The 17,610-nt window shown below is 58.1% G+C and overlaps 1 protein-coding gene across 1 annotated transcript; it reads left to right on the top strand.

Moving 5' to 3' along the window:
* Positions 1-5,706: 5,706 nt before the first annotated feature.
* On the top strand, positions 5,707-16,894 carry TSPEAR (thrombospondin type laminin G domain and EAR repeats). Its single transcript, XM_051781398.1, has 12 exons — positions 5,707-5,800; positions 8,181-8,401; positions 8,789-9,027; positions 9,153-9,243; positions 9,625-9,781; positions 10,169-10,300; positions 11,729-11,961; positions 13,482-13,668; positions 15,205-15,434; positions 15,513-15,700; positions 16,126-16,377; positions 16,627-16,894. The coding sequence occupies exons 1-12, from the start codon at positions 5,707-5,709 to the stop codon at positions 16,778-16,780; spliced, it is 2,178 nt and encodes a 725-aa protein (XP_051637358.1). The 3' UTR covers positions 16,781-16,894.
* Positions 16,895-17,610: the final 716 nt, after the last annotated feature.

Genomic DNA, 17,610 nt, shown 5'->3' with positions numbered 1-17,610 from the left:
AGTGACTGGGCAGCAGCACTGCACTGGAAGAACTGCCCTGAAGAAAGTCTTGGAAAACAATAGCAATTGTTCTGTGCCTTTGTTCCCTTCCGTCCCCGGATGTCGGAGGAGATGGAGCTGCGCTCGGCTGCCGGCGGGTGGGCAGAGCGAGCGTGGCTGCCTGTGCTCCCGCCGGGGACCGGGGAGCCCTCCGAGCCCGCCCTGCCGCCCGCCCTGCCCCGCCGCCGCCCGGTCCCGCCAGCGCCTCCAGAGCCCGGGTCAGCGCTCGGGTAATAATTAAAGCTTGACACTGTCACATAAGCGAGCGACAGAACTGGCTGGGATTCTCTGTGTCAGGGGGCAGGAGGTTTTCTTACGGCTGCAGAGCAAAATGATGCTGAAGCTGCTGTTCTTCACCGCAGGGACCTCGGCCTGCCCATGGTCCGGGCAAGAGGGAGGACCTGGCCCCAGTCCAAATTTGCTACCAGCACTGGGTAGAGGCTTGTGATGCCCACACCATTCCCTAATGCCCCAGGCAGTCTGAGATGGACTTCTGGGAGGGAAGGTGCTGACTGGTCCCTAAACAGGGAGCCATGGGATCACTTTGGTCCAAGCAGCGCCATGCTTCCCATTTTCTATCCCTGCTGGTCCTCAATGGGCCCAAGCATGTAGGGGCAAATCCCTGGGTTCCCCTGCTGTGGCTCTTTGTGCCACTTACCACCATCTGCCTGTTGTGTGTGCTCACTGCCACTGACCAAAGGGCTACAAGCAAACGTGGAGAAGGGTTTCCCCCAGCACTGCCAAGGGAGATTCCTCTCCCCCTGCCAGAGCCAGCCCCTGGGGTTCAGGCGTTACCCCAAGGCAGCCTGCAGAGAGAGATCACAGATCACAGAATCACAGAATGGTTTGTGTTGGAAGGGACATTAAAGTTCATCTCATTACAACGCCCTGCCATGGGCAGAAACACCTTCCACTAGATCGGGTTGCTCCAAGTCCTATCCAGCTTGGCTTTGAACACCTCCAGGGATGGGGAGTCCACATCCACATCTCTGGACAACACTTAGCACGGGGCACTTGTCATGGGGTTTGCTTGGCACAGCTGACAGCTCCCCATGCAGGGCCCTCAGGTGTGTGTGTTCAGCCTGATGAGCTGCTGCTCCTGATGCAGGAAGGCTCAAATGTTTCCAAACTCTACCTGCTTTGCACAATCCCACGACCTTGGGACAAGAGCTGCTGCTGAAGGAGCATAGAGCACAGGCAGTAAGCATGAAACAGGAATGTTGCCTCCTTCCCCTTGGCCTCCAGAACGCTGTTTGTTCCCTTTGTGGAGAGATCTCAGCTGACCTCAAAGCCAAGCAGAGCTTTCCCATTGCAGGTGGAATAGGGAGTGCAGGTCACACCAAGTGACGTGTGAGTCCCTCTCCTGCTCTTTTGCCTCCATGTAGACTGGGGGCCTATAAAAAATAACCATTTCTATAGCTGGTGTGCTCATGGTTTCCTGGGTTGGATGCCCTCCATCTATGGGGAGCTGCCTTGCTGAAAAGTGGTGAGTCTGGGTGTCCTGTGGCTGCAGGGAGGTGACTTGGCCTCTTCAACAGGTTTGGGCACACTGAGGGAAGGTGGCAAAAATTAGAACAACCATGTCACCGAGGAACAGGCAGTAGTGAAGAGCTGTTGATCACATGCAGGAGGCGAGGGGGGATGCAGCTGCAGGGTGCTGCACAGCCCTATCCGGAACAGCTCCGGTGCAGGAGCACAGTCACAAAGCCTGTCTTTTCCCCTGTGCTGGCGAAAGTTAAGTGTCTGCTTTTTGGAGCCCTTTCAGAGCCCGCCAGCTCAGCTGCCATGTGTCCTCCAAATGCAGGACAGGACTCTCAGCTTGCTTCTGGCTGCCTGGGCAGGGCCATGGGCTGCAACCCGCTGCCTGCTGCCATGGCCAAAGCCAGGGAGCCCTGCCAGGGGCTCCCAGCTCCTTCATTCCCTGGGGCTGGCAGTGGCTGTGTGGACACAGAGGGCTCTGGGATGTGAGCGATGCTGGTGGCTCACCGCTGCCCGGCAGGGGCTGCTCCCAAAGGCAGCTCCGTGCTGGGAAGCTGGCAGCGGGACTTGCTGTGTTGGGGTGGCTTTGTGCTTTTTTTTGGTGGTTTTCCTGAAAACGGTGCCTTTTGCAATCCTCCCAGTGCTTCACAAAACTTTTCCTGGCAGAACCTCTCGAAAACTTCTGGGAATTCATTTTTTGAAAGGCATTGGGGTCAAAGACATTTACACTTCTGTACAACGCTGACAGGTTTCCTGGTGCGAATATTTCTTGCCGGAACTCCTCTTTATGTTGGTGGGTTGGACTCAGGGAGCTGAAGTTGCTCCAGGAAACAAAGGGAAAATTTTCAGCCTGGGAGAAAGGGCAGAGGTGATGAGGGAGGAGCCTTGGAAACAGCTGAGGATGGAGACCTCATCCTGCCATCCTGGGTAAGCTGTTCCATTTGTTCAGCCCAAACTGTGATACGTGGAACTGCGATGTGGGATGTCACTCTGGGAACAGTTCCCCCCATCCCCTTCATAACTGATCCCAAAGGGCTGATCCCCACCCTGCTGCTCAGGTGAGACTGGCTCCGTGTGCTCATTGCTGACCTCCAGCTCCATCCCCATGGGTGTGTGTGTGGCAGGCTCCACTGGCCCTGCCAGTGCAGGCAGGAGGGCAGACACAGGCTGGGGACAGCACAGAATGGGTATTTGTCAGTAGGTTACTTATGGGGTCCCTCAAAGCTTTGCCCTGTAAGCACACTGTGTTTCAGAGAGAAATACTTGACAGTCTTAGAGGTCTTTTCCAACTTAAAGGATTCTCTGATTTCCTACAGATGTCAGGAATAAAGACTGAAATGAATAAGGCATGAGGCCCTGAAACACGACTTTGTGTCTGCAAATAATAAGGAATGAGTTACAGCCTTGGAAGAGCAGGAACGCTCCCCGTGTGCAGGGTCCAGCCTGTCCCTGGCGTCGAGGAGGTGCCCTCCTTGCACTGTCCCCTGCCTGAAAGCTCTGCTTGGAACAGATTGCCTACAGATGGGTCTCTCAACCTTTCCTAACACAGGGATGGCCAAACCTTTTTGGTGAAAATCCAAGGACCATTTTGTTCGGAGCCGCCACATGGTTTTATTTACACCCCATGCGAATTAGGCAAACGACTCACTGTTTGTCTCTTTTATTTCATCCCCTCGTGCTGGCTTCTGCACATAGGAATGTATGCCTGGGTGCTTAAGGAACTATTTTGCAGACCACTTCCTACTGTCCTTGGGACACAGGGCAGGTCCTGGACCTAACGTGACAGCAGGCAGCGATGTGTCCCTGTCCTTACTTCACACAACAACTCAGTTCCCCTAGCAGGGAGGAAAGTGCTGGGCACTGCCTGAGCCTCTCCACCATCGTCTGCCATGCCAGCATCCCCAGCCCAAGGATGGGAAAAGCCCTTGAGGACCATCAACATCCCCGTCCTCACCAGGAGGCTGTTCATTAATGTGGCTGAAGAGCAGACTGAGCCCACCGTGTCCTCCGTGGTCATCAGTGGGGGCTTTGGTTCCCCCACCTCCTGCCTGAAAGTCCACAGATCTCCCTGCTTCTGGAGGGGACAGCCAGAGCTGTGTCCTTGGCTCTGGAGACGTTCCCACCAAATGTTTTTTTGGACAAGAAAGCACTCAAAGGTGCCTGCATCCTCTTTGGAAAAACAGTCACCCTGGAATCTCTGGCAGGACTTTGCCTCCCTCCCTGGACCCTTGCAGAGCCTCAGCAGGAGTCTTCCCCAAATCCTTCCTCTGCTCAGGGCGGTGCTGCCAGCTCCCGAAGCCACGCTTAACTTGACACATGTGTGCGGCCCTGGGAGATGTGGCGGCTCTGATTCTCATTTGTGCCACCTTCCCCAGTGCCAACCTGACGGGGGCTTCCCCTCCAACATACCCAACTCTCTGTCAGACAGGCCCGGGGTACCTGTCCCCATCTTCCCACGGTTTGGGGTCCCAGTGGGGTGGCTGCTGCCGGTCCCGATCCTGGCGGCTGTCCCCAAAGCTGCGGGGAGCATCAGGAAGGGCTGAGCCTGCCAGGGAAGGTGGGATGGTTTGTGCCTCCTGCATCCCTTGTGGTCACCTCCAGTAGCTCACATTCAGGACCTCCAGCAGCTCACATTCAGGACCCTCAGCTGCCATTCAGGACCCTCAGCTGCCATTCAGGACCCCCAGCTGCCATTCAGGACCCTCAGCTGCCGTGTGGGACACCCAGGTTTGGTTGTGGCTGTGCCACTGAACACCATGCCCAGCATGAGGATGAGGGCGGTGGGGAGCCAGTGGTGCATCACCTCTGCAGCTCTCTCTGCAGCAGGGTTAAGCTCTGCTTAAACTCTGATCCCAGTAGAACCCTAACTTGGGGGATGCCCAAAAGGAGGCTTTTTGGAGAGAAAGAGCTCCATGCAGCCCTATTTGGGCTACTGGACAAGCACACAGCCGCTCTCCAGGCTCTGAGCCAGAGGCACCAACATTCTGGAGTCTTGGGGTTTGGTACAGCTTCTCTTGGGATTTGGGATCGAGGTGCAGGGTGCTGCATGCCACCATGGGGTGCACCCCTTGGGCTGCACCCTCGCAGCCCCAGCACAGCAGGTTTTGGGGTGTGGGCAGGACACGGCCATGGGTCCAGCTCTGCCTGATCCTCTCTGACAAAACCCCCAGTTTGCAACACAGTTTTTGGCGTTGGGTCCTGGCCATCCGCTTTCTATTCCAGCGCTCGCCTTGCAGGAAGGCTTTGGGGATGGGGGGGGGCTGGGAGCCTGTTTCAATTGTTTGGGGAATGGAAGTGACTTGTTCTGCGGCTGGAGGAGCCCAGCAGAGCTCGCTGCGTGCGGGGAGTTTTTCCACTGCTGTTGCTCCCTTTGGAACAGCGGAACCTTGAGGGCTTCCCAACTGGTGGCGTTCTGGCGGCAGGGCCGGTTCTGGTGGCTGGCCCGTGGGATGGAGCCTTGCCTGAGGCACAGGCTGTGCATCACTTACAGGCTGTGCATCGCTACATCAGGACCGTTTTGGGGGGAAATATGCATTCTGTGGGGTCTGGCTTATTTTTGGGCACGGTGGAGTGGTCTGGAGGAGTCAGAGGGTCTCTCATCCAGTACAGGCTGGGATTGTGCTGCCGGAAAAACAAGGCATTTAGGGGCAGGAGGTTCTCACCTCGGTGTCTCCAGGCAGGGGTGAATCTCCCACCTACTCCCATGTGAGCCCGGAAAAATGAATCACCAAAAATGAAGGGAAGCAAAGAAAGAAAGCAAAAAATAATGATTAGAAAAATCCCTCCCCAAAGCCGCCTTCCAGAGGGTTGGGCAAAAGATAAAAGCTCTCGGAGGAGCCGGGACTCCTCCTCTCCCACCGCCGACCTCTCATTTAAATGTCTGTGCGGAGGCTGCAGCCGGCACTGCCTCGGCGGCCGCCCCAAGGGACCCCCGCCCGCCCCCGCCCGCCAGCCCAGCCCTGCCCCCGGGGGTGATGCCCACGCAAGGCAACGGCAGAGCCGAGGCTTAGAAACCTGGGGTGACACATCCCCGAGGAGGACGGATCGGTACTGGGGTGCTCCGGGGGGTCCCACCACAGAGCATGCGAGAGCCCCCGGGGAGCTGAGCCGAGCAGCGCCTGCCGGGGCAGGAGGGAGTGGACAGCAGGGGTGTCCCGGTGGATGGACTCCCTGAGACCGGCCCCCCCGATGTCGGCTCCGCTGCTGCTCTGGGTCATCCTCCTCCGCTGGGCCAGCGGTGGGGGCTTCATCCGAGGAGGCAGGACGTGGCAGCACTGCACAGGTAGGAGCGAAGGGCAGGGGGTGGGTGGGCTGCACACCGCGAGGGGGGTGTCAAGACAGGTGTTAGCCCTGCCGGGAAACGTGCTCCCATGGATGGGGTGTTCCCCGCACTGACACGGCAGACCCCAGAAGATGTGCTCTGTTTTGGGGGGCATGCCTCAGGTGGGTCAGCCTCTCACTGGCAGCCCAGCCCCAGGATTCCAGGTGCCTGTTATGCCTCAAGTGCTGCAGCTTCCAGCACTCTGCCAGCACCCATGGACAGCGGGTAGTGGGATCGTTCCTGCACCTGCGGCCCCCACCAGCAACCCTCTCAGAGCTGTGGAGAGACCTGTGTGCCTGTCCCTACGGCACAAGCATTGTCCCAAGGTCTGCTGGCCCTGGGGACAACATGAGAGGGGAAGGGCTGGAAAGAGGAGACGTGAGCCATGAAGTCCCCTTGGAAAGTCCCTCCTGCCCCAGACTCTCCTGCTCTCTGACAGGCACAATCTGCACCCTCTGGGAGTAAATGTCTCTGTCCCACTGCCCTCAGCCAAGGAGCTGGCAGCTCCAATGGTATTTCCAAGAGGAGCCTGAGCTGAAGGGGATCCCCATGCCCTGGCTCTGCCATCCCATCCCCGTCCCTGTGCTGTGTAGGCAGTGAAACCTGAGCTCAGTTTTTGGGGCTGCTTGGGCCCAGGCTCTGTATGTTTGGGGTTTGTCCCAGTTTGATGGTGCCTGTATTTGCATTTTATTACAGCACAGATGATGTGAGAAGGACAACTGGGAGAGATTGGAGAGTTTCTGCCCACTGCCTCTTCCTTGAGGTGCTCGAGTCTCTCTGGGAATGTCCCTGCCAGGGATGTCAAGGCTGAGGACCCCAGCACAAGGTGCCCTGGCACCACATGTACTGCCCAAGCTGGGCTGGAGCACCCCAGCTGCTCTCCCAGCCTTAGCAGTGCCAGATATGGGAGACAGACAGGGATACACATCTTTGGGTTTAGAGATTTGGGTTTGGTTTTGGGACTCGGTCCCTTCCTGGCCCGCAGCCTCCAGCCCCACCTGAGCTGTCTCCTGGCTCATCCCCACCACCCCAGGGGCAGTTGAGGACTCCTAAACCCCCCTGCAAATCCAAGCCTGAGTTCAGCTTGTACTTTTTGCTGGGGAAAATGGAAACTGGACATTCCAAGAGTGGTGCATTTCTGAAGTAAGCCATTCGAGTTAAACCTCCCCCAACGAGGCTTTGCTTTAGGAGCAGCTTAAACCAGTGGTGGGGCAAGCAGGGGGCATGCAGAGTTGCCAGGCTGGGAAAGATCTCACTGATCTCTCTGCTCTGGGCTGAATGAAGCAATATGAGCAGATTCCTCTTTGCTCTGCCCACCTGGAATTGGGCTGGCCAGGGGTGCCAGGAGGAAGCACTTCCCTTCTCCAGCTGTTTTGGATTCAGATACATGGCCCAGCCTTGCTCCCATCTCCCTCCCTCCCAGCTCTCCCGCTGTGCCCCAGCAGCCGGGATTTATTAGTACAAATTGGAGCTAAAAGCTGAGTCTCAGTGGGGTTGGGATGAAATCAGGGGTATTTTACTGTAGCCAAGTGCTGCTTCATCCCCTGGGCATCAGCGCTCTTTGCAGATGATGCAGGTCTGCCAGGGAAGCATTCAAAAGTAAAAACAGGAGGGTGCCAAGGCCAGGAAGGTCGAAGAAGCCCCCACAGCAGGTACAGCCCTTCCTGTGGCTGCTGGCTCGGGGCTTGCTGAGACATCAGACTGACGGTCACCCTGGCACTGCTCTGTGGGGTGGCACTTTGTGGTGCCCATGCACGGTGTGTTCTCACCGGGGTGATGCCCCGGGGCTGGGCACGTTGTTTTCTTTTCTGGGGAGAGATTAATTATTTATAATGAGTGGTTTTGGTGCCTGCTGGGGGAGTACGTGTGCGTGTGTGCAATTAGGGCTAGGTTGGGACAGCCTGAACCGGGACTGAAGGGTAGAGCTCTCCCCATGCCCCATAAGCAAGCCCACAGTGTTGGATCCCTGCCTGCTCTCCTGGTTCTGGCTGCAGTTGCTGGTGCTGGTGTATCCCGAGGAAGCTGGGGCTGCCCGGCTGGCAAGTCCCAGCTCCACTGACAGCATTCAGAGCTGCATTAGTGGGGTGGCTCTGCACACCCGGTGTTCCTGCTGTGGGGATGGAGACGCCAGCCTCGGTCTCTGGAGGGCAAATGTTCCCTCTGGCCCCAAAGCAGGGGCTCGGGTTGGACCCCAGGCAAGGACCAGCAGGCTACTGGGGCACACTGAGCCATCCTGCTGCCATGGGGCACCCCAGCCAGCGCAGTGGGGGCCCCATCCCACAGTGGGACAGGGTGGGACGGCTTTCACCGCTGTGACATGCTCCGCTGTCCCTCGGCACAGACCTGCGCCCGCTGGACATCCTCTCGGAGGTGGTGCCGGCCGGAGCGCTGGCCCGCGGCATGCGGGTGTTCCAGGTGCAGGGGCTGCGCGGCTTCCAGCTCGCCGCCTCCCGGCCCCGCGCCCTGGCCTTCCCCGCCTCCCGGCTCTTCATCCACTGCGACCGCTTCCCCGAGGAGTTCTCCATCATCGTCACGCTGAGGGTGCTCGGCGTCCCCGCCAAGGTGAGCGCGGCCGGGCGGGCACAGGGCAGGCACAGGGCGAGGACAGGGCGAGCACAGCGCGGGCACAGGGTGGGTACAGGGCGGGCAGAGCGCGGGCACGATGCGGGCACAGGGCGGGCACAGGGTGAGCACAGGGTGGGCACAGGGCGGGCACAGGGCGGGCACAGGGTGGGCACAGGGCGAGCTCAGGGTGGGCACAGGGCGGGCTCAGGTTGGGCACGGCGCGGGCACAGGGCGGGCACAGGGCGAGCACAGGGCGGGCACAGCGCGGGTACAGGGCGGGCACAGCGCGGGTACAGGGCGGGCACAGCGCGGGTACAGGGCGGGCACAGCGCGGCCCCGCAGCCCGCGGCAGGCAGGCAGGCGTGATCCCGTGCCCTCCCGCAGAGGAACGAGTACATCTTCACGCTGATGGCGGAGGAGAGCCCCGGCGTGCTGGTGGGGCTGCGCTACGCCCCCGACAAGCTCCACTTCCTCTTCTGGAGCCAGGAGCGCGCCGGCGGCTGGCAGACCCGCGTCACCTTCCCAAACGTCTCCCTCTCCGACGGCCAGTGGCACACGCTCGTCCTGGCTGTCTCCGGCCAGTCCTTCTCCCTGACGGTGGACTGCAGCATCCCCAAGGATGTGTAGGTCGGGGGCAGCGGCGGGGGGTTCAGAAGGGCGGGCGGGGCGGTGTCCCTCCACCAGCATCTCCCCGGGCCATCAGTAGATGCCATGAAATTGTCCCTGCCTTTTCTCTGCCCATCCTCAGGGTGGTGGAGACGCCGTTTCCAGCCTCGCTGTCGGTGAGGAGAGCCAGCTTCTACCTGGGCAACAGGCGGAGAAGGAAAGGCGTGTTCACGGTAGGTGACCCATGGTGTGGGGTACCCACGGGTGCCCGGGGGTGCTCGTGGCTGGCCGTGGGGTGACCCACAGCCCCCTCTCAGCCCCCTACAGTGGCAGGGCAGGAAGCAGAGGTAGCTGTGGGTTCTTGTGGAGGCAGTGAAAGGCAGCTGCAGCTCTGAGCCCCATGTCAGTGCTCCCCTCACACCAGCTGTTAGATTGCATGAGCTGGGCATATGGGATTTGATAAATGTGTGTGAATCCCATGGAGACTTCTGCATCCTAGGAGGGAGGGCAATGAGCAGGAGTCGGGCAAAAAATCCTAGGCATGAATCACCTGCAGTTCCCATTCTGTGGTCTTGCTGGACTTGCTCTCCATCCCGCTGCTCCCACTTTCCCAGGGCTTGCTGAGACAGCTTGTCCTGCTGCCAGGAGCCGATGCCACCCCTCGGATATGCACCACCATGAACTTCAAAGTAGCAACGCTCTCTATCCCCACTGTCCTCCAGGATGCTCCCATGAAGCCAGCGAGCAACGAGGTGCTCAAATACCCCTACGGTCAGTGCCCCCCAGTGCCTCTGTCAGCCACCCCTGCCTCTGTGAGGAAAAGCCTTTGTGTGTGGCAGAACATGGAGCAGGAGCAGGGGGGGAGAAGGTGCCACCAGCACCCTCTGTTTCTCACGGTGTGGGATGGGATCCCTGTCCAAAACTCCCCTGGAGAGACAGGGTGCTCCTGCCCGGATCCCTTAGCAGCACTGGGCTCATGTTAGTGGCCCCACACAGGCTTTTGCCAGTCTGTGTCTTCCCAGGTTGGTGCTGGGTTGCCATTTCCCCCATTCCCTGGTGCCCATTATCAGGATGAGACCGGGACATCCAACCCTCCTACCTCTCTGTTCCTCCACTGTGTGTGCTAAGAGGCTCCTGCCTCACTCATCTCGTGGCCAGAGACTGACACGAAGGTGACCCTGGGGTCCCACCCACGCTGCACCAAGCAGGAGAAGGCGCAGTTCTGGTTCAACGCCTCCCGACGAGGGCTGTACCTCTGCAACGGCAGCGCCTGGGTCCCCATGCTGGAAGGTACTGCTGGGGAGGTACTGGCACTCTTTGGGAGGGAGGGAGGAAGGGAGGCTCTTGCAGCAGAGCAGGAGCTGACATCTGCCCTTTTGATGGCTTTGGGATGGGAATCAGCAGCAGAGTGAGGGGGCCTGCCCCCTGCCCCTCCCCTGCTCGACCAGGCTTTGCTTTGTTCTCAGTGCCCACACCAGCACTTCCAGAACTGCTCTTGATTCAAGTGCCTCTGTGGTCCATCCACCTTCTTCTTATCCATCTCTCCTGGGGCTTCTCAGGGCAGGATGAGCTCCTAGTCTGTCCAAGAAGGACAGCTCACCCCATGTAGAGCCATGTTCAGGGGGTTGTGCTCCCTGCCATGGGTTCCCAAAGGTTGTGGTGCTCCTGGTGCTGAAGCACTTGTGGGGTGGACAAGGAGGAGCAGAGAGACTCATCAGCTGCCAGAAATACTGGGGCAGCATTGGGAGGGTGGCAGAGGCAGGTCCCCATATTGTCCTGGCTCTGTTGGGACACTTTGTGAGGAAAACAGTGGGAACACCAAGCTGAAAAAACAACCAGAGCCCGGGTGGATGGATGTTATTCAATAATGACATGGATTTCACCCACTGGCACTCTCCCACACACTCTAGGCGGTTTCCCCAGGATCCCTGGAGAGGACATGGAGTATGGGATATGCCATCAGCCAAATCATGCTTCCCTTCACTCCTCTTCCAGCATTTTTCTTCTGCTGATATCCACTGGGTGGGCTTGGATGAGCCATTTGCTCCCCACAGGAACTGGCAGTCGCTGGATCCCCTATCCTTCCCTGCCTCTGGAAGTCATCAGTACAGATTGGCACCATGTCCCAGGACACCTCATGCTGGGATCTTACTGACCTGTGCCCTTTGGTGCCACTGACACTGGCCCTTCTCCAGTGCCCAGCCATTTGCCTTTGGGGCAACTCTGGAGGTTTCTGCTCCTATTTCTGGCGTTAATTCTGTCTAAGTCTTCTCTAACCTCTCCCAGAGCTCATGCTGACTCCAGCCAGAGCCAGCAACTGGGCAGGGTTGCTGCAGGTGAGTGTGGGCTAACCTGGCTGCTCTCAGCAGCCCAGTGGACTGTAGGTCTCTTCCTCTCCTCCTTGGTCTTTTGAGGATAAATATATCAAAGTGATCAAAATCCATGGCATGGGGTTCTTCCCCGCTCCCAGAGGAGACAGCCCTGCCCTCCACTGGGGAACAGGCAGGGATGGATGGGGCTGGATGTGCTGCCCATCAGGGTGGAGTCAATCCTTTTACCACCCCCTTGGTTTGGCCCTTCACCCCCAGTGACACCAGGACCTTCCCTTCCCCCATAAGGCTCCACACAGCAGCAACTGCCACAAAGCTGGCACGAGGCCTCTCTCCAGCCAAAATTATCTGATTTTAACCTCCCCTCTCTTTTTTTGTGGTCTCCCAGTCAAGCACAGGCTGGACTATGTGGAGGAATACCAGAACCTGGTGACCAACTCGGAGACGATGGGGATTGAGGTCTTCACCATCCCGAAGGTGGGACTGTTTGCAGCCACGGCCAACAGGATCACCCCGCCGGGATCGGCCGTCTACAAATGGACCGATGGGAAGTTTGTGCCCTACCAGAACATCCGCACCTACCAAGCTCAGTCCTGGAAGTATTTCACCATTGGGAAGAAGGTGAGTCTGCCTGGAAGGTGCCTCCGTGTTTCAGTGCATTAAAGTGCAGTTGCCCGACAGTGGCTTCTCTGAAGCCCAGAGTCTTGGGCATAGTTTAGGGAGTGAATCTTTCTCTCTTTGGTGGAGTCACGCTGATACACGTGTTCAGCTGACCAAGGTCTCTCCAGGGACTGCTGGCTCATCTGTGGGCTGCCTGCTGTGTTTTTTGCTGAGGCACAGCTGCATCCACCCAAGCCATTTCCAGCACCTGATCCTGGCAGAGTAGGTAACTGCATCTCAGAGATCTACCTGTGGTCTTAGAGAGCCATCAGAGCCTGCAGCTCCCTCCCAAGACCCACTGATTTCAACCTCCTGCATTTTTAAGCTCTCATGCTTTTAAATCATTCTGGGACTTCAGAGTCACCTCTCCTCCCCTGGGCAGTCTGCCATGGGACTTGTGAAGAGTGTCTGCCTGGTTCTCTCCCCTTGGAAGCTTATCACTTTTGGAGGAGCCCTGGGCAAGGCACCTGCTGAGAGCCAGCTCTGTGCAGGGCTCCTGGGGAGCTGAGATCATTTCCCCTCTGGCATGACCCATTCTAGCTTTGTCACCAGGGTGGCTGCAGGGCTCCTCTGCTGCCAACCACATGCTGCAGGGTACAGAGGGGTGGGTACCTCCAGGCTTGGTGTTACCAACAGCCCTGCTGGTTGGATACAAACAGGCCATGTCCTCTGTTGGTGGAAGGGGAACATGACGGTGGGGTCCTGCAGAAAACCTGGTCAGGCCCTGAAAGTGCAGCTGTGTTGCAGTGCTGGCTTTGGGCTGGGAACGTGCCTGGCATCCCCAACACTGCTCTCCATCACTCCACTGCACCCTCACAGGCAGGAGACCTCCCCACTGACTGTTTCCTCCCTGTGGGCTGTGGCCCTGTGCCTCTTTGTGGCCTAAACTGGGGCAAAACCTCTGCCACTTCATCTGAAAGACACTGGAATGGTGGAGACAGCATGACAGAGGTTGGATGTGCTCCCCACCTTGCGCTTGGCTACCTCTGCTGCACCACAGCTGTCCCTGACATTTGCACAGGGGTTTCTTGGTCTGGAAAATGTTTTGTCTCGGGGAATTGTTATCATTATTGTCATTGTTATCATGTCTGCGATTTTTCTTCTGAGCCACCTTCTTTACAGGAAGGTTTGGTAGCCTGAACCTCCCTCCCTCCCCAGTCCATTTCACATCCGTGCTCCCCATTCCCGAGGCTGGTGAGGCGCAAGCAGACACAGCTCAGCTCTCCCTCCCCTTGTCTAAGAGGCTGTGACTGAGAGTCGTGTCCCTCCCATGCACAAACACCCCCACAGGCCACTGGGTCCCTGTCCCCACTTTGAGTTCACTGTGCTGCCTGGGGACTACTTAGGGACCCCAGCCAGGGCCACCTTGTCCTACAATAGCCACCTCATCCCTGGTCCCCCATCCCACCTCCCCACGCCCATTCTTGCCCATCCTCCTTTGAGAGGAGAAAATCAAGCTGTCCTGGCTTATTCCTTTTCAGATCTTCCTAGCAGTGGCGAATTTTGAGCAGAACGAGAGGGGTCAGGAGTTCTCTGTAATATACAAGTGGAGCCGCAGGAAAGCGAAATTCATCACGTACCAGCGGATCACCACGCACAGCGCCAGGGACTGGGAGGCCTTTGTCATTGAGGGGGAGGCTTTCCTCGCTGTGGTCAACCACAGAGAAGGTACCCAGCCCTCATATTCCCTACAGGCCCTGGGGTGACATCTGGGACCATGACAAGTGCCCCGCCACAGGCACCTGCTCAGAGCATCCTCCGGTTGCTGTGGAAACCCCGCGGCTCCCTGTGCATCCTCTGCTGGAGCAGAGTGCAGGGCAAAGCCAGGGAGATGTGCACACAGCTGGGAGCGTGGTGTCCTTCAGGAAGCCTGGAGCCATGCAGACCCTCCCATTATAGGGGAGAAGAGTGTTTGGGGAAGTGGCTGATGCAGTCCCCCTCTGGGTTTCTGGCAGCAGAAGACAAGGACAAGAGTGGGGACAGTGTCTGTGCTGAATCTCTGCTTCTTTTCATTTTTATCCCCAATGCTACGTAACCTGGTAGCACCCCAGGCTGAGCCTTTTGCACATGGGAAACTGAGGGAACCTGAGTGAGAGCCTGCTGACATCCCTCCCTCCCTCCCCGGGCACCCTGCAGACATGATCCAGCCTTGTTCCCCTTCCCAGGCCCTGGGAATAGTTCTGTGCTGGGACATGCACTCCTCAGCATGGAGGGATGAATGGGTAGATAGCACAGCCCTGGCTCTCCAGGATGCTCCCAGCTGGGTTCAAAACACTCAGCTAATGGGCTCTCTCCCTGCCATCAGGGCTGGCTCCAGGGAAATCAGCTCCTCTGGCACCAGGCTCGGAGCTGGTGGCAGGTTCCTTGGGCATCTGTGAGCTGGGCTGGAAACTCCATGTGTCACCTCTTGGACCCCACCATGGCCAGTTTGGATGAGACCTACTCCCATGGCAGTGTGGTCCCTCCAGCAGACATGCATGCAGGGGTTAAGACCATCATGGCTAAGCCAACCTGGGGATGTTTCCTTTGGAGGCAGGTGGATGGTCAGTCCCTGAAGAGCTGCCACTTATCCATGTGGCCATTCCTACACATTCTCCCTGCAGCCTTTCCTGCCCAAGTCCCTTCTGCTGCAATGAGGATTTAAAGCCAGCTGGGTCCCACACAGGTGTGAGGTCAAGATGCTTGAGCAGAGCCCAGGAGCTGGATGGAGCACATGCTTTGGTGCTGGGGGGCAGCCCACGATGCCAGGAGCTGTGGGACTGGCCCCAGCACACAGAGCCAGCCCGTGGGACCGCCAGCAGAACTTGGCTGCCCTGGGACACTGGCACGGTGCCTCTGGGCTACTGCTCCTTTAGGGACATGGCACCCACCTGTCCCTCCTCTGCCAGGGCTGCCACAAAGCTGCCACCGTACGCTCAGGACAAGCTGCTGGTGTGTGCCATGGGATGGAGGCTCTAGGTGTAGGTGGGGCCTCTAGACAGGAATGGAGGCTCTAGTTAGGGATGGAGGTTCTAGGGAGGGGTTGAGGCTCTAGACGGGAATGGAGACACGAGGTAGGGGTGGAGGCTGTAGAATCTCTTCAGCTACTTCTTGGGCAGCAACAGGTGACATGCTGGCAAAAATTCACGTGGCTGAACCTGTTTCTTAGACAAGCCAGGTATCCTTTTCCCTCATAGTGCATGTCTGTCCATCTGTCTTCCCCAGGGAACAACCACAATATAGATAGTGTGATATACAGGTGGAACCCCAGGACAGGGTTGTTTGAAACTAACCAGACCATTCCTACCTCTGGAGCCTACGACTGGGAATTTTTCACCGTCGGACCGTATTCCTTCTTGGCTGTAGCTAACACATTCAATGGCACATCCACTAAGATCTACTCACACATCTACATCTGGCTCAGTGGGTCTTTCCAGCTCTTCCAGTCTATCCTGGTAAGGCTTGCCTATTGCTCCTCAGTCCCCCTCTGGGTTTAGTTGAGCCAGCATGTCTCATGGTCTCCCTCCCCACAGACATTTGGTGCTGCCGACTGGGAGGTTTTTCATATTGGGGACAGAGTCTTCCTGGCTGTTGCCAACAGCCACAGCTATGACAGTGGGATGCCAGCGCCCTCCAACTTCTATGCCATCAACTCCTCCATCTATGAGCTGAACATCACCGCTCAGATGTTTGTTAAATTCCAGGACCTTCTCACCTACAGGTACCTTTACTCACAGTCAGGGTGCTCCTCAGTCCATGTCCTTCCCCTGAGCAGCCCAGAGGTCTCATAGAGTCATAGAATGGTTTGGGGTGGAAGGGACCTTAAAGATCATCTCATTCCAACCTCCTTGCCACAGACAGGGACACCTTCCACTAGATCCAGTTGCTCCAAGCTCTGTCCAACTTGTCCTTGGACCCTTGCAGGGATGGGGCAGCCACAGCTTCCCTGGGCAACCTGTGCCACAGCCTCTCCTCTTTCAGTTTAAAACTGCACTCGCTTGTCTCCAGGAGGGTTCCTGCAGGTTTTCACACTGCCAGGGACTGAGACTGGTGGAGAGGGTGATGGGTGACAGCTCCTTGGCACCAAATCCCAGTGGGAGCTGGGAGAAGGCCCTGGATTTGAGAACGAGGCTGGATTTCTTTCAGGAGCAACCTGGGAAGAGCAGGGTTTTCTGTGTGTCATCAGGGTGGCAGAGATTGGAGTGGGGTGGGCTCAGCCCCATGGACACACAGCCCCTTCTTCAGCTGGCCACACAGGGGCCACCTCACCTGCCCCTCTGCTTTCTTCATGCCCAGTGCCCTGGACTGGGAGTTCTTCTCGGTGGGAGACGACTCTTTTCTGGTGGTAGCAAACTCCTTCGATGGCTTCACCTTCTCCGTTAACAGTATTATCTACAGGTACTGCAGAGGGCAGGGCTGGGGAGCTTGGGCGTTGTTCCCAGCAGGAACGACCCTGCATGGGTGTAACCTGGTGCGTCTGCCCAGGGAGGAGGGATAGGACTGCTCCCTGCTTTCGGGCAGGAACGAGGAGCCCCAGTGAAGGACATCCCACCCCGAAACAGGGGGGAAGTGGGAGATGCCAGCCCCAGGGCTCAGCTTTCCTGCCCCTCCCAGGTGTCCTGGGAGCTAACTGCCCTTCCCGTGCAGGTGGCAAGGCTACGAAGGCTTTGTGGCAGCCCATCACCTCCCCACCGTCGGCTGCAGGGACTGGGAGGTTTTCCACACCACTGAGGGCTCCTACCTGCTCTACTCCAGCGCCAAGGAGCCGCTCTCCAAGGTGCTCAAGCTGAAAACCACCTGAGGTGGCTGAGACATGCTCAGCTCATCGCCAGGACGGAGGCGAGCTGGGCATCCAGGTGAAGATGGACCGCAGAGCCCAGGAACGGCTGCAGCGTCAGCCGGGCAGCGGCTGGCTGTGCACTCTGCAGGAAGGGGAGGAGGAGGAGGAGGAGGAGGAGGAGGAGGGAGCTCCAGGGCTCCCTGCAGCCTTGTCTGGGGGCTGGCAAAGGGGCTGAGACCCTGCTTTGGTGCTGTTTCTCCTGGGAAAGCTCTCCCACCATGCTTCAGAGCCATGTCCTACACAAGGTTCCTGGCGCCCAGGTGCTTCCCAGGGCTCACTGGGACCTGACACTTGGCAGTCTCCAGCTAGGAGGGACCCAGAGGTGCCAGTGGCTGTGGCCAGAGGTTGCACAAAGCCAGGGAAGGAAGAGACTGAGCAGAGCATGAGCTGGCAGGGTGGGTGCATGGCAGAGGGGAGTAAACATGTGAGAAACTGCGGAAAAAGGTCGGTCCAGGCTTGGCTTTGGCTGCCCAGTGCCTGGTGCTGCGATGCTGCTGAGGACCATCTGGTTTGACATTGCAGCCACTCTTGGTGTCACCTTTGGTGGCATCCCCACCCCTAGACACTGCTGCGGGTGCCTTCCCCCCGTGTTGCTCTGCTGTGGCTGGTTTGGGTTGTCCTTGACATGTCACGTGTGTGTTGTACAAGCCCGTCAGTGTGTACAAGGACCAGTGCTGGTCCCTGCACACCTTTGCCTGGGGTTAGCGACTCCTGAGAAAACCTGCTATGCATTTGGACAAATCCAGCTACCACGGGCACGGGAAAGATCCAAAACTGCGCCAGGTGAAACT

The sequence above is a fragment of the Manacus candei genome, unplaced genomic scaffold, assembly GCF_025592945.1.
Source record: "Manacus candei isolate 608988 ecotype Guabito, Panama unplaced genomic scaffold, ASM2559294v1 h1tg000015l, whole genome shotgun sequence".
Taxonomy (NCBI): Eukaryota; Metazoa; Chordata; class Aves; order Passeriformes; family Pipridae; genus Manacus; species Manacus candei.
This window is presented reverse-complemented; position numbering and strand designations above follow the sequence as displayed.